Source organism: Felis catus, chromosome A1, assembly GCF_018350175.1.
Source record: "Felis catus isolate Fca126 chromosome A1, F.catus_Fca126_mat1.0, whole genome shotgun sequence".
NCBI lineage: Eukaryota > Metazoa > Chordata > Mammalia > Carnivora > Felidae > Felis > Felis catus.
Window position 1 is genome coordinate 225,697,934 of NC_058368.1, and position 25,052 is coordinate 225,722,985.

The 25,052-nt window shown below is 47.0% G+C and overlaps 1 protein-coding gene across 4 annotated transcripts in view; it reads left to right on the top strand.

The window, feature by feature from the left end:
• MYO10 (myosin X) overlaps positions 1-25,052 on the top strand; it is a 229,275-nt gene that overhangs the window by 195,014 nt on the left and 9,209 nt on the right. For all 4 annotated transcript variants that reach the window (XM_023239408.2, XM_023239417.2, XM_023239414.2 and 1 more), the window contains 13 exons: positions 742-951; positions 1,305-1,350; positions 2,244-3,110; positions 3,956-4,079; positions 9,616-9,859; positions 13,204-13,299; positions 16,307-16,400; positions 17,698-17,753; positions 19,437-19,579; positions 19,814-20,008; positions 20,911-21,068; positions 23,478-23,601; positions 24,076-24,373. In XM_023239408.2, the coding sequence (XP_023095176.2) occupies positions 742-951; positions 1,305-1,350; positions 2,244-3,110; positions 3,956-4,079; positions 9,616-9,859; positions 13,204-13,299; positions 16,307-16,400; positions 17,698-17,753; positions 19,437-19,579; positions 19,814-20,008; positions 20,911-21,068; positions 23,478-23,601; positions 24,076-24,373 (2,655 nt within the window). The remainder of the gene's footprint in view (positions 1-741; positions 952-1,304; positions 1,351-2,243; positions 3,111-3,955; positions 4,080-9,615; positions 9,860-13,203; positions 13,300-16,306; positions 16,401-17,697; positions 17,754-19,436; positions 19,580-19,813; positions 20,009-20,910; positions 21,069-23,477; positions 23,602-24,075; positions 24,374-25,052) is intronic.

The following is a 25,052-nucleotide window of genomic DNA, read 5'->3' on the forward strand; positions in this document are numbered from 1 at the left end:
CCTGGATGGAGGTTAGGACCAGGCTATGGAGAGTCTCGGGTCAGTGCTCGTAACTAGCGATGCCAGATGCCCAGTTGGCTTGACCGGGACAGAAAGTAGGAAAGGGGCCTTCTGGTATCTCCATTAGAGCCATGGCAGGAGAGGACAGTGCTGAGATATTTAAATCGTTTACCCAGTTCCTCTGTACCGTGTATGGAAGCTGCGGGCAGTCTGGTTGTTTGGACTTTGCTGTTATCGCGTCCACAGAGGCCCGCTCTCCAGTGTTTGCCCAGCGAGGCAGCTTCTGGTCTGGTGCACTTGAGTCCTGTCCATCTCTGCGGACCTGAGCGCCACATGAAACCCCATGCCGTGACATTTTCTGAAGGACAAAACCATCCTGCTGTGGCATTTCACCACCCCCTCCCCCTGCCCCCATCATGGGAACAGGAGACCATATCAAATCTCTTTTGGTCCTGTTTACAACCCAACTTCTGCCAAGACCATTCAGAGTCAGCATTAGGGGTTATGGGTTTATTTAGCCAAGACAATGATAGGGTTCTTACTTTAGCTTTGTTTGTTATTATTCTTTTGTTTTTCTTCTGTTTTGTCCAAAGGGGCCTCCTGTTCACTCCCGTCTCTATAATGAGACTTTCCAAATAGGCCCTGTTCTTTTGTCTTGTAGCATTAACGTAAACTCCTCTGGAGAGCTCGGAGCCTCGTTACCTCAACAATTCTGTTGTGCTGCTCTGTGTTCATTTTCAGGAAGCAATACAGAAAGGTCCTTTATTGCGTGGTGACCATACAGAAGAATTACAGAGCGTTCCTTCTGAGGAAGAGGTTTTTGCACCTGAAAAAAGCAGCCATAGTTTTGCAGAAGCAACTCCGAGGTCAGATCGCTCGGAGAGTTTACAGACGGCTGCTGGCGGAAAAACGGGAGGAGGAAGAAAAGAGGAAACGGGAGGAAGAGGAGAGGTATGGTGGCTTTCTTGCTCGGATGACGAGGGCGCCTTTTGAGTTTTAAAGTCAATATCTATTCTTGCAGCAAGAATTCCCAATGGATGCTGCAGAACCATCTATTTGAAACATTGCCTCTTGGCGGCTTGGGGATAAAATTCCTTGGTAGCATTGACAGCCGACTTCTGTGCGTTCTTACTCATGCACAGAGTGATTAATATACCAAAGGATAAGGGTCCCATCCTTCATTCTTTTTAAGTTGTCTTGAGCAAAGCATTTTTTTAAAAAAGTTGGCTCTCTCTGAAAAGTGCTTCTAGGATGTTTTCTCTGCTTCGGTTTATTTTCACTTTTTTTTTTTTTACTGTTTTTAGAGAAAGAGAGAGGGCTCGAAGAGAGGCTGAGCTCCGCGCCCAACAGGTAAAGAGTGCCACGACCACGCGGCCTCTCGTCTACCCGTTTCCTTCCCGCGTCAAACACGCTGAATCAAGGATTTGGAGCTAAAATAAAGTATAAAGCTACAAGAAGAATTTTAAAGGAGATCTTTACGATGCAACCCATTACAACCGAGTATAAAGACTGTATTAGTTTGCTAGTCCTGCCATAACAAAATACCACAGCCTACGTGGATTCGACAACAGAAATGGTTATCTCACGATCGTGAAGGCTAGACACCCAAGAGGAAGTTATCAGCAGATTGGGTTTCTTCTGAGGCCTCTCTCCTTGGCTTGCACACGGCCACCTTCTCCCTCTGTCCTCCTGAGGTCTTACGTCCGTGTGCGTGCATCCCTGGTGTCTCGGTGTGTCCCAGTCTCCTCTTCCTATAAGGACACCAGTCGTTGGGTGACAGTCACCACCTCATGGCCTTGTTCTAACTCTGTCACTTCTCTAAAAGCCCTTTCTCCGGGTGTGGCCGGGGGGCTCAGTTAAGCGATGGACTCTTGATTTCTGCTCAGGTCATGATCTTGCTGTTGGTGAGATCGAGTCCTGTGTGGGGCTCCGGGCCGAGAGCACGGAGCCTGCCTGGGATTCCCTCTCCCTCTCTCTTTGTCCCTCCCCTGTGCGTGCCCTCGCGCGCTCTCTCGCGCTCTCTCTCTCTCAAAATAAACTTTAGAAATAAAAGCCCTGTCTCCAAATACACATTCTGAGGTACTGAAGATGAGGTTTCAGGGCATTCAGCTTGGAGGGGGCGGCACACACACAGTCTTCCCCTAACACCCACCTCTCCTCACGCTCTTGACTGCAAAGGAGGGAACGATGCTTGCCCTCCTCGCAGTGACCCTGGCTGACCTCTTCCCTCTTCTTCGGCCCAGGAGGAAGCCGCGAGGAAGCAGCAAGAACTGGAAGCCTTGCAGAAGAGTCAGAGGGAGGCCGAGCTGCGCCGTGACCTGGAGAAGCAGAAGGAAAACAAGCAGGTGGAGGAGATCCTCCGGCTGGAGAAGGAGATCGAGGACCTGCAGCGCATGAAGGAGCGGCAGGAGCTGTCCTTGACCGAGGCCTCCCTGCAGAAGCTGCAGCAGCTGCGGGACCAGGAGCTCAAGAGGCTGGAGGACGAGGCGTGCCGGGCGGCGCAGGAGTTCCTGGAGTCGCTCAACTTCGACGAGATCGACGAGTGCGTCCGCAACATCGAGCGCTCCCTGTCGGTGGGCAGCGAGTTCTCGGGCGAGCCGGCGGCGCCCGCGGAGAGCGCGTGCGCAGAGAAGCCCAGCTTCAACTTCAGCCAGCCCTACCCGGAGGAGGAGGTGGACGAGGGCTTCGAGGCGGACGACGACGCCTTCAAGGATTCGCCCAACCCCAGCGAGCGCGGCCACTCGGACCAGCGGACCAGCGGCATCCGCACCAGCGACGAGTCCTCGGAGGAGGACCCCTACATGAACGACACGGTGGTGCCCACGAGCCCCAGCGCGGACAGCACGGTGCTCCTCGCCCCGTCGGAGCGCGGCTCGTCCGGAGGGGAGCCCACCTACTGCTTGCCCCAGAACGGCGGGGGCCTCCCCTCCCCGGACGGCGACTACGACTACGACCAGGACGACTACGAGGACGGCGCCATCACCTCGGGCAGCAGCGTGACCTTCTCCAACTCGTACGGCAGCCAGTGGTCCCCGGACTACCGATGCTCCGTGGGCACCTACAACAGCTCCGGGGCCTACCGCTTTAGCTCGGAAGGGGCGCAGTCCTCGGTGAGTGCGGACCACGGTGGGGGGGAAGGAGGAGGTCTGCAGTCCACACCCCGGGTGCCCCCTCTCCTGGAAGGACGAGCCAAGATTTCCAAGGCAGGCTCTTGAAGATGCTCCCCAAACCCCCTTCTCTTGCGGAAAGCAGTGGCATCAGCAAATGGAACTTTGAGGTGCCTGTTGTAGGTTGAACAGAGCCCGGAATTGCAATTTTGCGTTTTGCCCCGAGCCTAAGGAAACTGGCATTGTCCGTGGAAACTTGAGCCTGGTCTGTCCTAGCTTCCCAGCAGGTTGGGAAATACGACCTGCTCGGAATTAGAGCTAGAATTGCCAAGGGCATCCTGGAGAAGCGGCCCTTACGGTAGCTTCACGGTCCACCCCACGGGATGTTCTGCCCTGTGCGGGTTGTAAGGGAGGACCGTTTAGTGCTTATATGTGCTCTTTCCAACTTGTGGGTTTATTTATAGTTTACTCTAATTTTCCCCCATTGACTGCGCATTAAATACCCCCTTGATTTTCTAAGACTTGAAGATATTTTTATCATAGTAATTTAAAGGGAATTAACTTTTGGATGGTTTGATTAAAATTATACCCTTGAACAGCAGTGTTTTTAGAACAGCCTTTGGATTCAAGTCTGTCTCGCATTTTATGTATCCATTGGGTGGGCCATTCGACCTTAAAAGTCAGTATTTGGAGATTCTTTTGATGACCACCGGTGTTGTAATGGTACGAATCCACGTGTTGCCTCTTTGTCAGTTTCTGTTTTGTTCAATGTCAATCGATGGCTGGGCATTTTTGTTGCTTTTTCTGTTTTGCTCACCACTGGCTCTCTTTCTCTTCTCCTTGTCCAGTTTGAAGATAGCGAAGAGGACTTTGATTCTCGGTTTGATACAGACGATGAGCTTTCTTACCGGCGGGACTCTGTGTATAGCTGTGTCACCCTGCCTTACTTCCACAGCTTTCTGTACATGAAAGGTATGACCTGTGTCACCAGGGTGTCAGGGTTGGGGGTGGAGCCTTATCACTTGGGCTGATCGAGGGGCACCAGGAACGTCAGTCTCTGTTCCCCCTTCCCCTTACCTGGTGTTAGGTCCTCTTAGGTGAGTGAAGAGTGCCCTGGTGTCATGACATGGGTGACGTGATCATGCCATGGAGAGCTGCTTTGACTTTCCACAGTTGGTCCACCGAGTTAGGACAGAGGGTGCAGCCCCTGCCACCATATTCCATCCCTCGCTCCTCTCTCTTGCCTCCCCATCTCGTTTCTGTGCTCTTTTCCTTTCTTCCTACATCTCCCCTCCCCTGCCCCCAATTTTTCTCTCTTACACACGCGTGTCCACACACACACACGTGCTTCTGCAGGAGTTGGTATAGCCCATTGTAATGATACACTACACTTTTCCCTCCCACACCAGTGTCCAAGAACCCAGAAAGGTTTCCTGCATATCCATGGGGGAACTGTAAAGATTTGAGAGAATGGTGCACCTTGCCTTGACTGCTTATGACACCTGCTGTCTGCCCCATCCTTCATGATGAGGATTTTGGTTGTATGTGTTGAGTATTAAATTTTGAACACGCTGAGCTGACCCTTCATACTTAAGGACTTCGGGGGCGCCTGGGTGGCGCAGTGGGTTAAGTGTGGGACTCTTGATTTAGGCTCAGGTCACCATCTCTTGGTCCTAGAGTTCAAGCCCCGCGTCAGGCTTTGTGCTGACAGAGCAGAGCCTGCTTGGAATCCTCTCTCTCTCTCTCTCTCTCTCTCTCTCTCTCTCTCTCTCTCTCTGAAAATTAATACAGAAACTTAAAAAAAATAAAATACTTAAGGACTTGGAAGCATTCTGCTTTTGGAAAAGAACTTAATTAGAACCTTCTAGTCCTACCTTATTCCTGTTGTCAACTCTGACTTCTGAATCGGTGACAGGGAGTGTGAGAAGTCACCGTCATCACCATGTTTTGGTAGGAGTTTCACTTGGATCACTGAAGGAAGGGACTGCCTGGTTTCCCACATGCCCCTCAACTGGACGCGGGAAGGGGTCTGGATCTTGGGGAGGAGGCAGGGATAAGAACCACTGCCTGCCGGATGGCACCCTTCACTCCGCCCTGCCTTTTCTTTCCCTTCCCCGTTTCGTGGTCAGCGAGTGCGTCTTCTCTGACTCTTCACTTTCTTTCTGCGGCTGTCTTTCTTCATTTGCTTTGCCTTTCCTTTTCTCCTCCATGGAAAAGTTTTTTCTTCTGTTTTCCCTTTCCCTGTTCCTTCTGTTCTTTGCTTCTCTCCTCTTCAACTGACATATTTCTTTTTTCATATCATTTGTCCTCCTCCGTATTTTTTCTTTTCTTCACTTACGTTTTTCTTTTAATTTGATTTTTTTTTCTACTTCTGTCTCTGTCTTCAACATCAGTCTAGTTACTAACATCAGTCACTCGCTTTTCAAATTTCTGCTGTGCTCAGCCCCAGATCCCCAAGGCGCTCATGGAAAACCCCACCAGGTTTAGTTTAGGGACCATCTTCCTGTTGCCTGGAGTCACTGGTTAGTGGAAATTTTTATGGTTGTGCTGAATGAAAAAGATTGAAAAATCCTAACCAAGCAATCAAGTGTTCATTGGAATAATCGATGAAAGAAAAAAATTAATCGCAAATCAGAACCTAATCTAATAAGTATCGAATCAGCATTCTGAGATTTTCTCGTATAAGGAAAAAAAAAAGATTTTGTCATGCATTTCTCAGAATAAATATAAGCTTTTATTATTAATATATTTCCCCTGCCCCTAATTAATCTAGTTCCCTAAATGAGCTTTAAAAATTCCCTATACGTCACTCTTACTTAGAATATATGACATTGGCTTATTGCATAATTGTCTGATTAAAGCAAATGAGACTAGGGAAAAGTAAAGCTATATTCAAAGCATCAAAATTGTAAGATTAAACAATGAGGGGTGCCTGGGTGGCTCAGTCGGTTGAGCATCCAACTTCAGCTCAGGTCATGATCTCAACGGTTCATGGGTTTGAGCCCCACATCAGGCTCTGTGCTGACAGCTCAGAGCCTAGAACTTGCTTCAGATTCTGTTGTCTCTCTCTCTGCCCCTCACTTGTGTTTGTTTTTTCTCTCTCTCTCTCTCTTTTTTCTCGAAAATAAACATTTTTTAAAAAAGATTAAAGCATTAAAAGCTCAAGAAGGTAAGCAAGTAAATTTTTGGCAAACTCCTCTTAATAAAACAAATTATATAAATGAATCACCTTTAAAAAAAATTTTTTTTAATGTTTATTTATTTTTGAGACAGAGAGAGACAGAGCTTGAATGGGAGAGGGTCAGAGAGAGAGAGGGAGACACAGAATCTGAAACAGGCTCCGGGCTCCGAGCTGTCAGCACAGAGCCCGACGTGGGGCTTGAACCCACAGACTGCAAGATCATGACCTGAGCCGAAGTCGGACGCTTAACCAACTGAGCCACCCAGGCGTCCCAAAATGAATCACCTTTAAAAAAATTTTTTTTAATGTTTTTATTTATTTTTGAGAGACAGAGACAGAAAACTAGTGAGGGAGGGACAGAGAGAGAGGGAGACACAGAATCCGAAGCAGGCTCCAGGCTCTGAGCTGTCAGCAGAGCCCAATGCGAGGCTCGAACCCACGAACTGTGAGACCATAACCTGAGCCGAAGTCGGACGCTCAACCGACTGAGCCACCCAGGCACCCCTAAATGCATCACCTTTTAATCTTTGATACATCATCATTTAATCTTTAATAAGGCGCTTACAAATTTGCGACCAAAAGTTTCAGAGAAACCAATTGTAAAGAAAATCTGACCGTCAGATTATATTTCATGAGCATCAGTGAGTTTTCACCAGCCCGATAGTCTGCTAAAGGCGTTCGCAGTTAGGAGATGAATAGCATTGATCATATTCTCTCCATGATGAAGTATGGAGAGAGCACCCAGAGTTGGAGTGGGGCGGCGGGGAGTGGGGCCCGTTCAGAACATAGGAGCAGCAGAGGAAATAATAATGACTGAACCAGCTTTATCATTTAAGAACATTTTTTTAACTTTAGTGTGATTAACATACAATGTAATCTTGGTTTCTGGCGTACGACAAAATGATTCACCAGCAGTTCTGTACGTTACTCCGTGCTTACCACAGTAAGTCGTAGCCCCGTCTGTCCCCGTCTGTCGTCATATAGTGTTTTTCGCCTTTATCGCTCACAGACAATAAGATAATAGAAGAACTTTGTCCTACAGTTTCCTCCGGGCTTGTTTTGAGAAACCCAGATTAAAGCCACAAATCAGAAAGCAAAAGTCTATTCCGGTAGCCCTTTTCAAGTTTGTAGTTTGTGAAGGAAACCACTCTGGAGCAGGGTGTGGTCACAGACTTCACAGCTAGGTGAGCACGAAATGCTTTAGGTTTAAGAAGGCATCGGTGTGTGCGACAAAAACAGGTCCCTTTGCACACCAAACGCAGACCAGTGTCGTCCTGGCTTCATTTGTTCCAGGGTGAGGTTTAGGTCTGTAGCCATTGAAGCAAATCGTTGAAGAAATTAATCTGAGAAGGTCTGTTTTCAAGTTATATGCGATTTGTGAAAGAAAGCATTTTCTTTATTTCTTCTTTCAGTATCCGTGTTCAGGGGTGCCTTATTTTTTTATTACTGGCTGGTCAAAAAAATAAAAATAAAAAACCTGTCACTTTATAATACATTAATGAAGTAGGTTAGTTGGTGGATTTGTTAAGAGATTTTTGATTAATGGTGGTTAAGATGTCATCTTTGAGTGTCCTTGGGAAATCTAGAATACTGAGGTCTATTGTGATAGCATGAGAAGGGGGGGCGGAGAGAGGGAATCCCAAGCAGGCTCCACACAAAGCCTGACTCCAACCCACAAACCAGAAGATTGTGACCTGAGCCTAAACCAAGAGTCAGCTGCCCCACCGACTGAGCTGCTCAGGCAACCTGGGAAATCTGGAATACTAAGATAAAATTATTCTGCTAGAAAAAAGATTCGAACTTTTTTTTAAGATTTTATTTTTTTAATTTTTTTTTTTTCAACGTTTATTTATTTTTGGGACAGAGAGAGACAGAGCATGAACGGGGGAGGGGCAGAGAGAGAGGGAGACACAGAATCGGAAACAGGCTCCAGGTTCCGAGCCATCAGCCCAGAGCCCGACGCGGGGCTCGAACTCCCGGACCGCGAGATCATGACCTGGCTGAAGTCGGACGCTTAACCGACTGCACCACCCAGGCGCCCCTAAGATTTTATTTTTAAGTGATCCCTACAGCCAGTGTGGGGGCTCGAACTCAGATCAGGAGTCGCATGCCTCACCGACTGAGCCAGCCCGGACGCCCTTTAGAAATACTTTTTATCTTGTGAAAGATAAATTTATTCTGTCTGCCTTCTCTTAACCAAAAATATTTCTAGTAAATAAGTTACAGCAAAGTTCTCATGTTTGTGCTTTTTTTCCTTTAAAAAAAAATTTTTAAGGTTTGTTTTTCAGTAAGTGAGAGAGATGGAGTGTGAGTCGGGGAGGGGCAAAGAGAGACAGAGACGCAGGATCCAAAGCAGGCTTCAGGCTCGAGCTGTCAGCACAGGGCCTGACACAGGGCTGATCTCATGAACCGTGAGATCATGACCTGAGCCGAAGTCAGCTCCGCCTGACTCTTAACCGACTGAGCCACCCAGGCGCCCCTGAATTCTCATTTTTAAGGCCCAGTCACAACTGTTTCATGTTCTAAATCTTCTACGTTTTACATATAAACCGTTTTCAGATGATGCTTTTCTTCGAAAAGAATATGTTTACCCGAAAAAGTCCTATTTTATTTTCCTGTGTAAGTTTTCAGTCTGGATCCCCACATTGACCAAATAAGGAATGTGTAAACTTTTGACACCATTTAAAAATGACACCATTTTAAAAATTAGAAATTTTTTTAATGTTTATTTCTTTTGAGAGAGAGATAGAGCACGAGTCGGGGGAAGGGCAGAGAGGGCAACAGAATTTGAAGCAGGCTGAGCAGTCTGAGCCGTCGGCACAGAGCCCGACGTGGGGCTCCAGCTCCCTGACGGCGAGATCATGACCTGAGCCGAAGTGGGACGCTCAACCGACTGAGCCACCCAGGCGCCCCTCTTTGACATCATTTTAACTTAATCTCTCCTTTCTGGGGCATTTGAGATCCGCATGATCCGTACATACAGAAATGCTTCTCGCACCATGGCCCTTGACTCGTGCTGGGGGTTAGAGTGTCAGCTCGTCATTTGCGTTTCTGATAGCCCCTCACCAGGATTTCCCAGCTGAGTAGGAAGTGCTCCGGACATAAGGAAGGGACAGCGTTCCCGTGTGGTCCAACCAAGCTAGTGTAACATCTCCCCCTCCGCCTCCTGAACACAAGCCAGCGGCACCGAGGCTTCGTTGAGGGGCGTCCGGGGGTGGGTCGGTTGGGTGAGGTGAAGGGGAGGCAGAACCTCGAAACCTGCTGAACTTGTCATCCAATGTGATCGACTTTTCTTGCACCCCTCCCCACCCAATGTGGGGGCCACAGGTGGCTTAATGAACTCCTGGAAACGTCGCTGGTGCGTGCTCAAGGACGAAACCTTCCTGTGGTTCCGCTCTAAGCAGGAGGCCCTCAAGCAAGGCTGGCTCCACAAAAAAGGCGGCGGCTCCTCGACACTGTCCAGGAGAAATTGGAAGAAGCGCTGGTTTGTCCTCCGCCAGTCCAAGCTGATGTACTTTGAAAACGACAGTGAGGAGAAGCTCAAGGGCACCTTGGAAGTCCGCACGGCAAAGTATGTCGATAGACTGTGCAGGTGGCCCCGGTGGGTGGCGCTCTGGGGCTGCCGGACCGTGGGTGTCGCTTCCTCCAAAGCCACCGGTCCGCCGGCTGGAGTAGGGGTTGAGTGCCCCCCAGTCATTCACTTCAGTGGACCGGATTGTTAGGAAACCGGGGAAGTGACTTCGTGAACAGTTCACTTTCTGCGGGCACGTTCAGACATCTGGCTGTCGTTTATGAGATGCCAGCCGGGCCTGCAGCTGGCTGTCGGAAATGTGATTGGTCGTATGCAGGAAGCCTGGGAATCTTGAACAACTGGTTAAGAATCTTTTTATTGGTCCACAGACCACTTCTAGTCCTTTTATGTGAGCAGATTGCTAAGTTGGAGACAGACTGCCAATCTGGAGCGTTTGGGTTTTGTGCTTTATTTTTAGAGGTACCATTGACCTATGTTAGTTTCAGACGTACACCATAGCGACTCCACGTTTGTGTCTATTGCAAAACAGTTACCACGGTGAGACTAAGCCATCCATCACCATCACCGTCCATAGTTATAAATTTTGTTTTCTGCTGTTGGGTACTTTTAGGATCTACTCAACAACTTTCATATATGCAACACAGTATTATCAACTAGTCACCAAGCCGTATGTGACATCCCCAGGACTTATTTTATACCCGGGAGATTGTACCTTTTCACTACCTACCTTCTTTCTTTTCTTTCCTTTCCTTTTTCCTTTCCTTTTTCCTTTCCTTTTTCCTTTCCTTTTTCCTTTCCTTTCCCTTTTTGATTACCTTTCACTCATAGAGGTGTTTTTTGGAATGAATTTTTTTGTCTTTTACTAACGTGGGATATACCAGCCATCTTCATTCCCAGCAATGACAGGAACAGAGCTAGGCTTTGAATCCAACAAACCCCCTTTTTCTGCCCCCCCCCCCATAGAACTAAATCACTGGACTAGTGGACTATTATTTAGTTAAAAATTCAGGAAGTTGGACTTAGCGGCAACTGGGTAGCTTGATACATATTTAGAAAATAAGTAAAATAAGCTTCGAGACATGAGATTAACTCCTGAAATCACGAGACCTGAAATTAGCATTTTGTTTCCAACCAGCACTGGCAACTCTTGAACTTTTTTTATTGAGAAGTGGGAGGTTAAATAGGCAAAGCGTTTTGTGCATTTAATTTTAAGGGCAAACAATGAAGTGCAGACAGCAGGAGTATTAGACTTTCCAGGCTGTCCCTCGGGGTTTGTTAGGAGCCCAGGCTCCAGAACAAGAGTGAGTGTGTAGGATCGGGAGTCTAAACCCTACAAGAAATTTTCATAGCACGACACAGCTCTGTGCCTCTGCCTCTCAGCTCTGTGTATTTGTTCTTCCTCCTGATTCACCCCACAGAAGGCTCACCCACAAACGCCAGGAAGCTCAGAGGAGGAGGGCAGAGAGAGAATTTCAGTGGTGGAAATTGATGTATATTCCTCATGCACCTGACTCTGTGCTGCTTGATAAAGCCCCGTTTCCAGGTGCTTTGTGAGAATTCCAGAGTTAAGGAGATGTTAGCTATCATGCGGTCATTTCTGTCCTATTCTGTAGAGGAAGGACATTAAATTCTTCGGGTTTCGCCACATTAAGATTTTTTTGTTGAGATTAATTAAAATGTTCCATTTTATTAAAGAAGATTTCAATCCTATGCAGGAGTAGGTGGGAGAATATAACGAAGTGCCTGTGGTCATTACTCAGCTTTCAGCAGAGACCCACCCCCGCCCCAAGGCCGAAGTGTTTCACCCATAACCCCACCCTTCACTCCTTCCCTTACTGACTGTTCTGTAAAACATACATCATATAATTTTGCCTCTAAACAGTTGAGTAGACACTTAAAGGTTAAGACTCTCAATACAAAATCACATTATTATAACAGTTAAAAAATAACTCTTTAATCATCCAAACTCCAGTCATTGTTCAAATTTATCCAGTTGTCTTGTAAATGGAGGCGATAGTGCTCTCCTTGGTTCGGGCTGGTTTATTTCTTCAAATCAGAATTCAAATAAGGTCTGTAATTTTTAACTAATTGACCCATCTCTCAAGTCTTTGGCGGTTTATACAACATTCCCCTCCATCGTTTTCTTCACTCACTCGCTGTCACTGATGAGGCCACCACATTTATCCTACGGAGTTTCCAGATGATGTGTACTGTGACCCTGACAATATCATCACTCACTCATCTCCAGGGAAGCTTTTTACGAGTGTGGGTCCCTGCCCTCCCCCTGCCCCCGCCAGAGAGCACCCACCTGGGTTTTCTGAAAGTTTCCCAGGATTCGGATAGGCCACTGTGGTTCAGACGCACAGCCTTACGACTAGATCCGTGTCCCCTCTCATTTTGCATACAAGATTGCTGAGTTCCCGAGAGGCAAAGCGGCTGGTCCAGTATGACACGGTCTGGACACTTCCCTGGAGCCCTACTCGAGAGGCCCCTCTAACCAGACGCTTGGCTGGTGGCTGCCCATTTATCACCTCTCGCCTCCTGCTCAGCAAGGGCAGGAATTCTCGCTATCTTGACTTTTAAAAATATTTTATCTTGTGTGATTCCAGCTGTAAGGTTTTTATTTTTTCTAACTAGCAAGCCTGTTGAGTTTTGTAGATGTGGAATCCGTGTTTTACTGTGAAGAGTGGTACTACTTGGGTTGGCAAAGCAAGCTGGCTTTATCCCCAAGACCCTTCTTCATCAAATATTTTACCATCTCTGGTCCCATCTCAACACCTGCTTGTATTTCATCCTGATCTTGTTAACCTGCTCCATCGATTTTAAACCTCTAATGCTGTGCAGGGCGTGTTGGGATGAGATCGGGATGGCACGGAGATCCAGAAACACCCAAATCTTCTGAGCCCCCAATGGAAATAATGTGCCCTTACCAGGTCGCACGTGTTGGCCAAGGCCTTAAACCGCAGCAGGAAGCCATGAGGAATTAGGAAGGAGCTCAAGACTAGTCCCCTCGTCGGGGGTCCTTCCCTTGTAGAGCAGTGAGAGGGGCCAAGGGAAGGTGCGGGCCAAGAAGGGGACTCCTGCCCCAAGCCTTCTAGGGTCTCGGCAGGGACGTGTCTTGGGAAGGCCAGAGTGAGGAGAGACACTCCTCCCTGGAAGTGTCCAGCAGGCGCCTAGCCCTGGCCCCAGCCTCAGCCTTCCTCTCTCAGGAGCAGAGAGGAGCCCCGGCCCCCCCGGAGGCCACAAGGTCGGGCTGAAGTAGGCGTTTGATTTTTCGGTTACAGTTTCCAACTTAGCCATCTGTTTGGTGAAATTGCTTTGCTCGCTTCCTCTTAAGGATCCCGTAGCCCTGATTTGCATCTGATGCTTGTGTTACTTTGCAGAGAGATCATAGATAACACCAGCAAAGAGAACGGGATTGACATCATCATGGCCGATAGGACCTTCCACCTGATTGCGGAATCCCCTGAAGATGCCAGGTGAGACACTGCTGTTGACCGCATGTGAACTACATCTTTACTCCCCTACAGGCCTGGGTGCCACACAGTTCAGTGTTTACCCTGCCGGCTCTGAAAAGATTTTTAGTGGATTTTCGAGTTGGGCTTGTCTGTTAGGACGGTTGAAGAACCGCGTCATGAGATTGATGTTCTTGTCCCCTGGGGTATCTTTCACTGGGCTAAGGTGTCCAAGTTACCACACACAGTCGAGGATTTCCAGCTTCGAATGCCACTAGAGCCCTTGGTGTCTTGGCTCAGGCTTTTATTGTCCCCGGCAGCGTGTGTCAACCATGCACCTACACAGAGGCGAAAGCCCACCCTTTGGAAGCTTCTGAGCTTCAAAAGGGAACAGCTTGTGTTTGCCTAAGGAGTGAGAAGGCAGGCGCACTCACCACTGGGTGTTTAAATAATTGATAGCACTGTGGCATTGAGAGAGTGTTGAAGGTCTTCACGTTGAAAAATTCAATAGGGTAGAAGAGATAGTCAACACTTAGAATTACTATATTTCAGGCAATGTGGTGACATGTTTCACGTGTATTATTACACATCGTTACCCTTAAACACATTTTGTCGAGTAGGAGACTCAGGTAAGAGAAAGGGCAGTATAATCTGTGAAGTAACAGAAGTTCATTCTCCTGAACAGAGGCATTATGTTTCTTAAGGAGCTTGAATGTTTGAGTTCCAAGGACAGTGTGGTGTCCGTTGGCTGGGTCAAGCGGTCTAACCTTTCTGGACCTCAGGTTTCCATCCTAGTGCTGGAGAGACGTGGAAAAAGTCAAGGAGAAGGGCTGTGTGCTCCCAGCGCGATGCATCACAGGGTCATACGGTGGATGAGATACGGTCAGACGTCTGTTTGTCCACTTGTGTTTTGTGAGCCACAAGGTTACGTTGGAGGGATCTGTTGGCTCCTCTGAGCAATGCCAGAGAGGACCCTCCACCTATGTTCTTTACTTTTCACCTCAGAAATCATTAGGATCTGCTAATGAATTCTCCTTGCCTTTCGCTACCCCTTGCCCTTTGAATGTTTGAGTTGATATAACGCCATGGTAGCCACAGCAAGGGCAAAGAAAATAATTCTTCCCATGGGAACACACTAAAAACCCTGCTTGGATCCATAAATTATGACACAAACTGGAAAAACCAAGCAAACCTGGAATTACAGCCCCCTCGTTCCATCTGGGACTCCTAGAGACCACTTGTGGTTGTTTGCAGTCCCAGGAAGGCCCACAGTTCTCGGCTAAATTATAGGCCCCGCGTTTGGCAGCCGTCCTCTCTGCTTTGTGCCGTAATGAGCCTGCGAAATTTAACACTGGGGATCTGTTAACTGAGGACTTGTTCCCCTGACCAGCAGAATGTGTTTTTTAAAAATTCCTTTTTGGATTGAGTTAAATAAACTTGATTCATGAGGAGAAATTTGTAAATTTAAGAGTATCACCTGAACAGATCGAAAGCATAGCAAATGTTATTTTCTGTGTGTGTGTGTGTGTGTGTGTGTGTGTGTGTGTGTGTGTGTGTGAGATCCCATGTGGCCTACATCTGGAATGTATGTGTTTTTCAGCGTCTGATCTGGGAAATTGTTGAACTTCATAAAGCAATAAGTGAAGTCTTAAGTCTTGCCTTAGAGTTCACCAGAACTGATGAAGCAAATTTATATTAAATATTTCCGTTGGTTGTTTCCCAGGAGTCTGTATATGCTGTTTTGAAACTCTTGGTCACTGGGGCACCTGAGTGGCTCCATCGGTTAAGCGTTCGACTTTGGCTCGGGTCATGATCTCGCAATCCATGGGTTCGGGCCTTGCGTCGGCTTCTGTGCTGACAGCTCAGAGCCTGGAGCCTACGTCCGGTTCTGTGTCTCCCTCTCTCTCTGCCCCTTCCCTGCTTGTGCACTCTCTCTCAAAAATAAATAAACATTAAAAAAAAATTTAAAAAGAAAAGAAACTCTTGGCCACATTCTTCTCCTTCAAAATTAATGGGATAGGTTTTAGTGCTTTGCTATAAGTACTTGATGTGACTTAACTTTCTATATAGGTATAATTTTTTTTTTTTTTTTTTGCTTAAATATCCCATTGTATACCAAGCACTTGGTCCTCTGCCTTACTTAGTAGGAGTGTGTATATATGTCTTAATGAGGCCCTACAGGAGAAGGATGTCCTAGCATCTCACATTTGGTACCTCACACATTTTATAGTTGCTTCATAAATGTTGGATGGATGGATGGATGGATGGATGGATGGATGGATGGATGGACAGATAGATGAATGAATATTCACGGTCATTTTCCTCAAGCACGTATTGTGTTTGTAGTTACATCATGACTTCTGTTCAGCTTGACTTTTCTGAGGTTGACATGTTTTCCTTTATTGCCTGATTCTAATGAGTCTGAGAGTGAGAAAACTCATTTGAAGAGAAGATGGAAGAATTCTCCATCAAAATCACTTTCTACTTCAAACAGTTGTGTTCTGTTTCCTGCTCTCCTATGGTTTTGTTCATACTTTGGTAGAAAATCCCATCAGGTGGTTGGAAAACCCCATCCTGGGAGTGAGGAGGGAAAATAGACACCAGTGGCCTTCTTACCTTGGAATTTACTTTCAACAAATGAAAAGGTCCTTGAATATTCCCTAGGTTAGAAATAATATCTTCAGTAAAGATCCTTGATTATAAATGTTTTGGGTAGAACTGAGGATTTCATTGTCATCGTCATTAAATGTCTAAAGGTCTGGGGGAACTGGAGGAGGAGAGGGTCTCTCATTGTCTCTCATTGATCTGACGTTGCCACAGGTGATACCCAAAGGCAGTTTGGCTGTTTCTTCCCCCCTTGCCCGTTGGTAGCATGAAACCCACATTTAACCCCTGAGGAGTAGGCAGACGAGAAGCAAAGGTGCTCAGAGGACATGTCATTTTCGCAGAGATCGTGGGGAAGGGCATCATTCACTGTGTTGCAGATGCGACAGCTGGCCCCTCCTTGACGGTCACTCTCTCCTTCCCACAGCCAGTGGTTCAGCGTGCTGAGTCAGGTCCACGCGTCCACGGACCAGGAGATCCGGGAGATGCACGATGAGCAGGCGAACCCACAAAACGCCGTGGTGCGTGAGCATTTTGGAGTGGCGGGAAACGTCCGAGGGAGGCAGGGGGCTTGGGAGTTTCTAGGCAGTATGAAGTGTAGTAATTAAAGAGAAAACCAGTACTATTTTGTTTAGAAGTCATGCAGAAAAATAGAATAAGTTAAAGAAGATTATCAGTAGTAATCCAGTTCTCCCACTTTAAGCCATCAAAAGAACGACAACAAATCCCAAGTCTTCTGACATGGAAGCATATTTATTACACTTTCCTTCAAAGGACTTCGTGAATTTTAAATTATGTGTTTTCAGTCTTCGTTCTATCCTAGATACATACACAGAACCATAAAATCATATTTTACAAATCAAGTTTTATTTTCTCATAAGAACTACTTAACATCAGAGTTTCTCAGCGGAGTAAGGGGCATCTGGGTGGCTTCCTCAGTTGAGGGATCCGCTCTTGAATTTGGCCCAGGTCATGATCTTACGGTTCACGAGAGGGAGCCCCGCATCAGGCCCTGTGCTGACAGCATGGAGCTTGCTTGGGATTCTCTCTCTTCCTCTCTCTCTGCCCCTCCCCTGTTCACACATGCACGAACTCTTTCTCCCCCCTCCCCCCTCCCAAATAAACATTTTTTTTCAATATATGAAATATAGTGTCAAATTGGTTTCCATACAACACCCAGTGCTCAAAATAAACATTTTTTTAAAGGGGGAAAGAAAGTTCTATTTAAAAAAATTTTCTGGGGCACCTGGCTGGCTCAGTCGGTTGAGCATCCAACTTTGGCTCAGGTCATGATCTCTTAGTCTGTGAGTTCAAGTCCTGTCAGGCTCTGTGCTGACAGCTCGGAGCCTGGAGCCTGCTTCGGATTCTGTCTCCCTCTCTCTCTGCCCCTCCCCCGCTTACGCTCTGTCTCTGCCTCTCTCTCTCTCTCTCTCTGTCAAAAATAAACATTTAAGAAAATAAAAAAAGTCTGTTAGAGTACGTGTAAAATTTAGCAATAGATCATAGTGTAAATCAGAAAAATTTGTACAATTGAAAGAAGTTTGTAAACACTTTTCCCTGAACGTATTTTAAAAACAAGACGGGGAGATTAACTTATATGTATTTTTTTTCATGAGTGAACTGTCTCCCCTGTCTAGAGGCTGTACTCACCAACCGAAGGTGGGACCCTTCTTAGATAACGATTATTTTGCATTTAACACAAAAGGAAGGAGCTTTTTTTGTTTGTTTGCCTATTTAGAGCTTCGTGATCTAAGGATATTATGATGATGTGTGCTGTATTTCAGTGGTTCTCTTCCCTCCGTTTTTGCTCCTTTCCAGGGCACTTTGGATGTGGGGATGATAGACTCTGTGTGTGCCTCTGACAGCCCCGAGAGGTAAGTTCAGATGTGACTCTTGGCGAAAGTGGTTAGTAACCTGCGTGCTCCTACAGCTCTCTCTGCTTCTAGGTCCCTTCTTTTCTGAGCTGTGAAATGATTTTAGGCTGCATGTTGTCACCTGGTCAATTCCAGTCTTCTTTCTTTGTGCCCAGTTGTATATCACCCAGAAGTCGTCCTCTCTGGGTATCTTTGGGCTGCTGGGAGAGACCGTGGAAACCTAATTTAGACAGTCAGTTAAAAACATACACACAAGAGGAATATTCTTCATTTGGGTACAGGGGTAAACCCAGGATTCAAAGAGGAAGAAAATACCTATTTAGGAAAATAGTATTCCACCATAGGGAAGGGTGCTGTTCCCCTTCCTAAACTTAATAAGGAATTTAAAAAGGATCTTGTTGTAACGTATATGTGGAGTGTTAATAAATTAAACCACATTCTTCCCTTGACATCTCAACCTTATTTGTACCCTTAAAATAGCATGTGTTGGTTTTGTTTTTTTTGAAGGCAAACCATCTTCATGGATGCCCTCAGGAGTCTGTACCGTTGACCTTTGTCTTCTCTGTGTTTCTTTGCTGCTCTTTGAATTCTGCATTAAGAATCAAAATTGGCCTCTGCCTTCAGTAAGGTAGCTTTAGAAAGTGGATAGAAATGTATTCCAACTGACACCAAAAATAGTGCCTACTAGGTAGAATTATCTAGAGTCTTCAGAACCTTTAACACGTGTGTTTTGTCCATATTCAGCCCAGATTTTATTCTGACGGCCAAGTTCCTACCCTATCTACATCTGTCTCCTAAACCCTTTCACTCCAGCAGGCTGGGCCATGTAAGGGTCCATGCTTAGAACTTTCCATTCCTACTCACATCCTTGTCTCTTCCTCAAGTGCCCACCTCCTTCCCAACAAGAGAAGTGTCTTTTATTTAAGAGCACCTGTCTTTCCCTGTCTACTACAGTCCCATTAATCTTGCTTTTTCTTGAACTTTTGCAGCGCTTAATTGCCGCGAGCATTTGAAAGCCTGCAAGAAATTCACAGCCACCAGCTTAAGTGGTTCAATATAGGCATGAGTATGAGCTAGGGCCTAGGAGAGACTCAGGGCATTGCCAGACAAAAAGAGGTGAAGGAGAAAGTAAATTTCCATTATTATGTTATCCCTGACTGGGAAATAAGCCTTTGTTAGATTGCTTTGAAAACATGGACCCAGGTGGCTTTTTGTAGCAAGCATAATCAAGTGTATAAGATGTTCCATTTACACCTATTTACTGATCTGCTTTTATTACTGGTGTCTGACGTTTCATTACCGACCCACAGAAATATTATCCAAGGCAGTACCCAGAGGCAGAGAGAAATTTACTTTGGAGACGCATCAGAAAATAAAAATTTCCCCCACCGTCACCTTATTTTAGCCTTCCCGGAACCAAGTTTCATTTGGAAAGTTTTGCATGAAGGAATCTTTCCCCTTCCAGGGCCTCCTGAATGTGTTGCTCCAAGTTTAAAGGTTAATGATGCATAAAATAAATCCTGCAGAAATGAGCAAGATTTGCCTTAGCACAAACCACAAATAGCATCGCGCTTTTCGTCCCGCTGACCATAAGCCAGGAAAGAGGCGGCTGGTCTTGGTTCGAGCAGGTGATGCGGACAGTAGAGCGCTAAGTCTTGGCTTCCTTCTTGCCCTGTCGCCCAGACCCAATTCGTTTGTGATCATCACGGCCAACCGGGTGCTGCATTGCAACGCTGATACACCGGAGGAGATGCATCATTGGATAACGCTGCTGCAGAGGTCCAAGGGGGACACAAGAGTGGAGGGCCAGGAATTCATCGTGAGAGGTGACTGCCACCACGGCCTTGCCCCTTTGAGCAGCTTTCCTGAGTAATTTTGACTCTTGAACTTGCTTAACAAACCAACAAGCAGACAGGCAACAAAAACACAAGAAAGGGTCGTGGCCCTTTCTAGCAAATATATAGAACTATGACCCATTAGGAAGCATCCTGCAAATTATTACCTGATGTTTGGTGTTTGTCTTCCTAGTTTTTAATTTACACTCCGATCTTCCTTTCCAGGGTGGCTGCACAAAGAAGTGAAGAACAGTCCAAAGATGTCTTCGTTAAAACTAAAAAAACGGTGGTTTGTGCTTACCCACAATTCCTTGGATTACTACAAGAGCTCAGAGAAGAATGCTCTGAAATTGGGCACGTTGGTCCTCAATAGCCTGTGCTCGGTGGTGCCTCCGGACGAGAAGATCTTCAAAGACACAGGTAACGGTGCCGTGTGCCTGTGACGAGCCGGGCCCGAAAGCTCGCACCTGGAGCCCGAGGAGGCCTGGGTTTGCTCGGACCAGAGGGAGGAGTTTGGTTAGCTGTATGCACGCTTAGTATTGAAACCGTGGTGAAGAGGTCCCGCTTAACTGAGTTGCAGAAATGTTCTTCTGAGGACAGTCACATATAAACAGGGATTCTCCTGTATGGAGCTTTATTTCTGTATGCCGCGTTTTCGTCTTTGTGCTGTGAGAGCCCTAACGCAGCCTAAGAAAGATCAATCCTGACTGTCCGTGAGCTTCACCTCGTAGAATAGAGAGCACTGATGGTAGCTTAGTTTTCTTTTGTTTTTTTTTTCCCCTTGTCACTATTACGAAGATATTTCTACATTGTTTGGGTTTTGTTGCCAGTTGTGATTTTGCGCTTTTGCAAACATAGCTCCTCCGTCCCCTGCGACAGCTTGTTTCTGGACACACAGACTGTTTGCTTAGCAGAAGTGTTTTCTTCTCAAGGGAGAGCCTAAGGAAAGGAGAAGAAACAGGAGGGGAGAAAGAACACCAGGAAGGGAGGGAAGCATTTTCACTCTCGTCCAGAGCCGGGAAAGGAACTTCCAGTTTATGCCTGTTTTTCTTCCAGAGCAAACGTGACCCTTTATGTGTTTAATCCTGGGTTTCTTACTTTATGTGTCTTCCTCTCGCAGCTGTACGCTCCTCGTTTGGACATGTGGGTGCTTAGCACAGGACAAGGCGCGTGTAGAAATCGGGAGAGGATTTGTTGAATTAGCTAATTAAAGGGGCTCAGGCGGAGAGGACACCGGCTCTGACAACAGGGCTGAGTTTCTGGCTTTCTGGGACTCCGTCCCTGCGGAGGCTGACACCTGTGGTGTGTGTGCTCTGTCACAGGCTACTGGAATGTCACCGTGTACGGCCGCAAGCACTGCTACCGGCTCTACACCAAGCTGCTCAACGAGGCCACCAGGTGGTCCAGCGCCATTCAAAATGTGACAGACGCCAAGGCCCCGATCGACACTCCCACCCAGCAGCTGATTCAAGACATCAAGGTAAGGATTCAAGACAGGGTGGCTCACGGGAGGTAGCTCACCGGTTCTCACCCTTGGAATGTCAAGACGTTGGTCAAGCTCCATTTTTATTCTGTAATCAAAAACTAACTTTTGGTTGGTTTTCCGTTGGAACGTCACTGCTTTTAGAAATCTGAATTCGAGAGCTGAGCCGAAAGCTTACGCTAAAAATACTTTGTCTCCAGAGAGGTGTCATGTTGCCGCTGAGGCAAATGTGGGCTTGTGTTGTGTAGACAGAGGAATGGTGGTCTGTGGTTTGGGGTGCAGAACTCCCCGTGACGGGAACGTGCGGTGATCTGCGTGGAGGTGACGTGTGCCACAAGTTGCCCTTCAGCCCTGGGTTGGGGACCTTCTAGGAGTAACACGATAATCCTATCCTTACGATACAGTTAGTGGACCACACAAGTGGGTACACAAATAGCCAGGATTGGTCTAGAAAACTTGGAACCTTTAGTAGGCACCCCCAAACTCAACAGGAAGCGTCCCAATCTCTGGACCTACACTGACCTTCTTTTTGTTTGTTTGTTTGTTTGCGAAAGAGAGTGCATGAGCAAGGTAGGGGCAGAGGGGGAGAGAGAGAATCTCAAGCAGTCTCCGTGCCCAGCTTGGAGTCAGCCTGACTCGGGTCTCCCATCTCACGACCATGAGATCGTGACCTGAGCCGAAACCAAGAGTCCGATGCTTAACCGACTGAGCCACCCAGGTGCCCCTAACCTGGTTAAATTTTCATTTCCTTTTTATAAAGATGAATTGCTCAGTTGAGTATACATTGAAATGGCAGCATTATTCATAAGGGGTACTCCACTCATTTTTCAGGAATGGAAACAGACACAGAATAGTCTGATTGCGCTGTTCATGTAGCTGGTCAGTCCCCAGTGTAGAACCGGGTCAAGGGGATTATTTTTACTGCTGTTCCTCCAAGTTACCCATTCGGATAGATTCCCAATACAAAGGGAAGAGCTGGAGCAGTGACAGAAAAGATTCGAGAATGATAGCAAGATAGGTATTTACTGATCTACATCAAGGAAAATTAAGCAGATCCAGGAGGCAAGCTCTGCCTTTGCAGAGGCGGAAGAGGGTCTGATAATGCAGTGGTGCACAATTTCCCACCGAACACAAATCTGCCTCTTGATTCCAAAGTGGTGCATTTTCTGGGTATTTGGAGCTCAATTCCACCAAGCTAATTATTCTCCACGTCTCTGTAAAGCTTTCCATGGAACCCAGGGTGCTAAATACTAGTAACTTCCTTTTTCGCATTAAAAAAAAACTGTTTTTAAAGCTTCCTTTTGAGAAAGGAGTGAAAAAAACACATCAGCTGAACTTTCTCTTCAAAGCTATGTCAGCTGTATTCTTATCTTCTCGAATTTGACATCTGTCGTTAAAAGAGTAATTGAATTTTCCAAATATGAAGCAATGTTTTTTTTTTTTTTAAATTAGGTTGCCCTAATTAAGTCCATACAAAATTTTTGAAATAGTTTGTTTTTTTTTCTTTTTTTTCTGGCTCTTAACTAACTGGGTGTTAACCAAAAAAGTTTCATAGTGGAAATTACCACACTAGAATGATTCACTGCCTCTCCAACTTTTCTGTTTATTTAATGTTCTAAAAGGAACTTTGCCTTTTTTGAATCCCCCATTAACATTTTAGGAGCATAAGTGCATGATGAATTGCTGTGAGATCTCTTAAATTTCAAGAAAGAGACGGCAGGCATGTTGAACGGTCTCACTAATAACATCCTAACGTGTAACTTTTATGTGTAGAGAAATACAGAAGATCATTTAAAGAACGAAAGCAACGTATTTTTTTTTTAATTTTTTTAATGTTAATTTATTTTTGAGAGAGAGAGAGACAGAGTGTGAGTAGGGGAGGGGCAGAGAGGGAGACACAGAATCTGAAGCAGGCTCCAGGCTCCGAGCTGTCAGCACAGAGCCCGACGCGGGGCTCGAACTCACGAACGGTGAGATCATGACCTGAGCTGAAGTCAGACGCTTACCCAACTGAGCCACCCAGTTCTTTTTAAAAGAATTATGGATAAAAATACATGGTTTGGCTACATGATTGGTGGCTAAATAGCAAGAGAACTTCAGTGTTTCTGAAGCATATGTAATCTCCAGTGGAAATTTTTGGGTTTTTTTTATAACGTGGGAAAATATATACACATGGACTGAGCTGTGAGAAAAACGTGTATTTGTGATTTGCCCTCAGACGCAGATTGCCGGTATCTTCGCGCTTGAATTATTAATGCTAGACCCTCACCACGTCCCGAGGCCCACGGACGCTTTAGACTCTGGGAGAGGTTCATGCGTGGGAGAATACAGATGATTTTGTTCATTTATGTACATGTGTTCTGGATGAGCCGGCTGGCTGGCTTTACCGGGTCCTCTGCTTTCCAGGAGAACTGCCTGAACTCGGATGTGGTGGAGCAGATCTACAAACGGAACCCCATCCTCCGTCACACACACCACCCCCTGCACTCGCCGCTCCTGCCCCTGCCCTACGGAGACATCAACCTGAACCGTGAGTCCCCACCCCGCCCGCGCCCCGCTGTTCTCGGTACCGTAACTGTTCTCCCCGGTCACCGACTCTGCCTCTCTGTCCAGCCAGCATCTGTCGCTTGTGGTGAGAAGAGGACTGTGGAACTAAGAGAGCGATTTTCAAGGGAGTCAGGAAATGCCAGCCCTGCCTCTGAACTCAGGGTTGCCTTAATTTGCCAGAGAATTAAAAGTCTAGTCCCGGATCCTAAAAATAGAGAACCTGTCTGGCAACAGACCAACTTTTGAGCCAGCGTCTTGTAGAGGGAAATAGGTGAATTGCGTAACAAAAGAGCATAACGCTCTCACCTCTGTGTTCGCCTGATTCAGATGTTCAGGGAACGTGGCGAGCCCTGGGTCGTGAAGCCGACGTCTGTCCCCGTTCCTTCCCCCTGTGCGATGCTCAGATTGGACCTTGGCCAAACCCTCCGTGTGACGTGTGTGTGTGTCCTCCTCCTAGTGCTCAAAGACAAAGGCTACACCACCCTTCAGGATGAAGCCATCAAGATCTTCAATTCCCTCCAGCAACTGGAGTCCATGTCCGACCCCATTCCCATCATCCAGGGCATCCTGCAGACCGGGCATGACCTCCGACCTCTGCGAGACGAGCTGTACTGCCAGCTCATCAAACAGACCAACAAGGTGCCCCATCCGGGCAGCGTGGGCAACCTGTGCAGCTGGCAGATCCTGACGTGCTTAAGCTGCACCTTCTTGCCGAGCCGGGGCATCCTCAAGTACCTGCGGTTCCATCTGAGAAGGTGGGGGGTGCATGGCGGTGGGGGGGGGGGGGCGGGGCGGGTTGCACACCGCAGGGGCGGGGCGGAGCTCAGATGCGGAGAGCCCGAAACAGAAGGCACCTGGCGTGGTCAGGGACCTCTTGGTCAGACGCGTGCGTCCCCTTGAGCAGGCTGACACTGTGCAGGCCTCCTCTCCAGCTCAAGCCATACAAGGCTGTCTCAGGGACGCGGTCACTTTCAGTGTAGTGTCCCCATGCGGAAGAGGCTGAATACGTTTAATTTTTTTTTTTTAATATTTATTTTTGAGAGAGCATGAACAGGGGAGGGACGGGTACAGAGGGGAGACAGAGGATCTGAGGCAGGCTCCACACTGACAGCAGAGAGCCTGATGTGAGGCTCGAACTCATGAACCGTGGGATCACGCCCCAAGCCAAAGTCAGATGCTCAGCCCCCTGAGGCCCCCCCAGGCACCCCAAACGTCAAATACATTTAATTACCGCTGCCTGTATACATGGAGGGGGGAAACCTTAGCTATTTTTGGTCCAGATCAAACAGAAACATTCCCGTGCAGACTCTGATGCAAACTATGTAAGAACAGTTTTCATACGATGGTCTGAGACGTGACCGTCACCAGCATCACGGAGGTGAGCTGGCAGCAAAAGCTTTGGGATTTGTTTTTGGTTGTTTTTGTTTTTTTGTT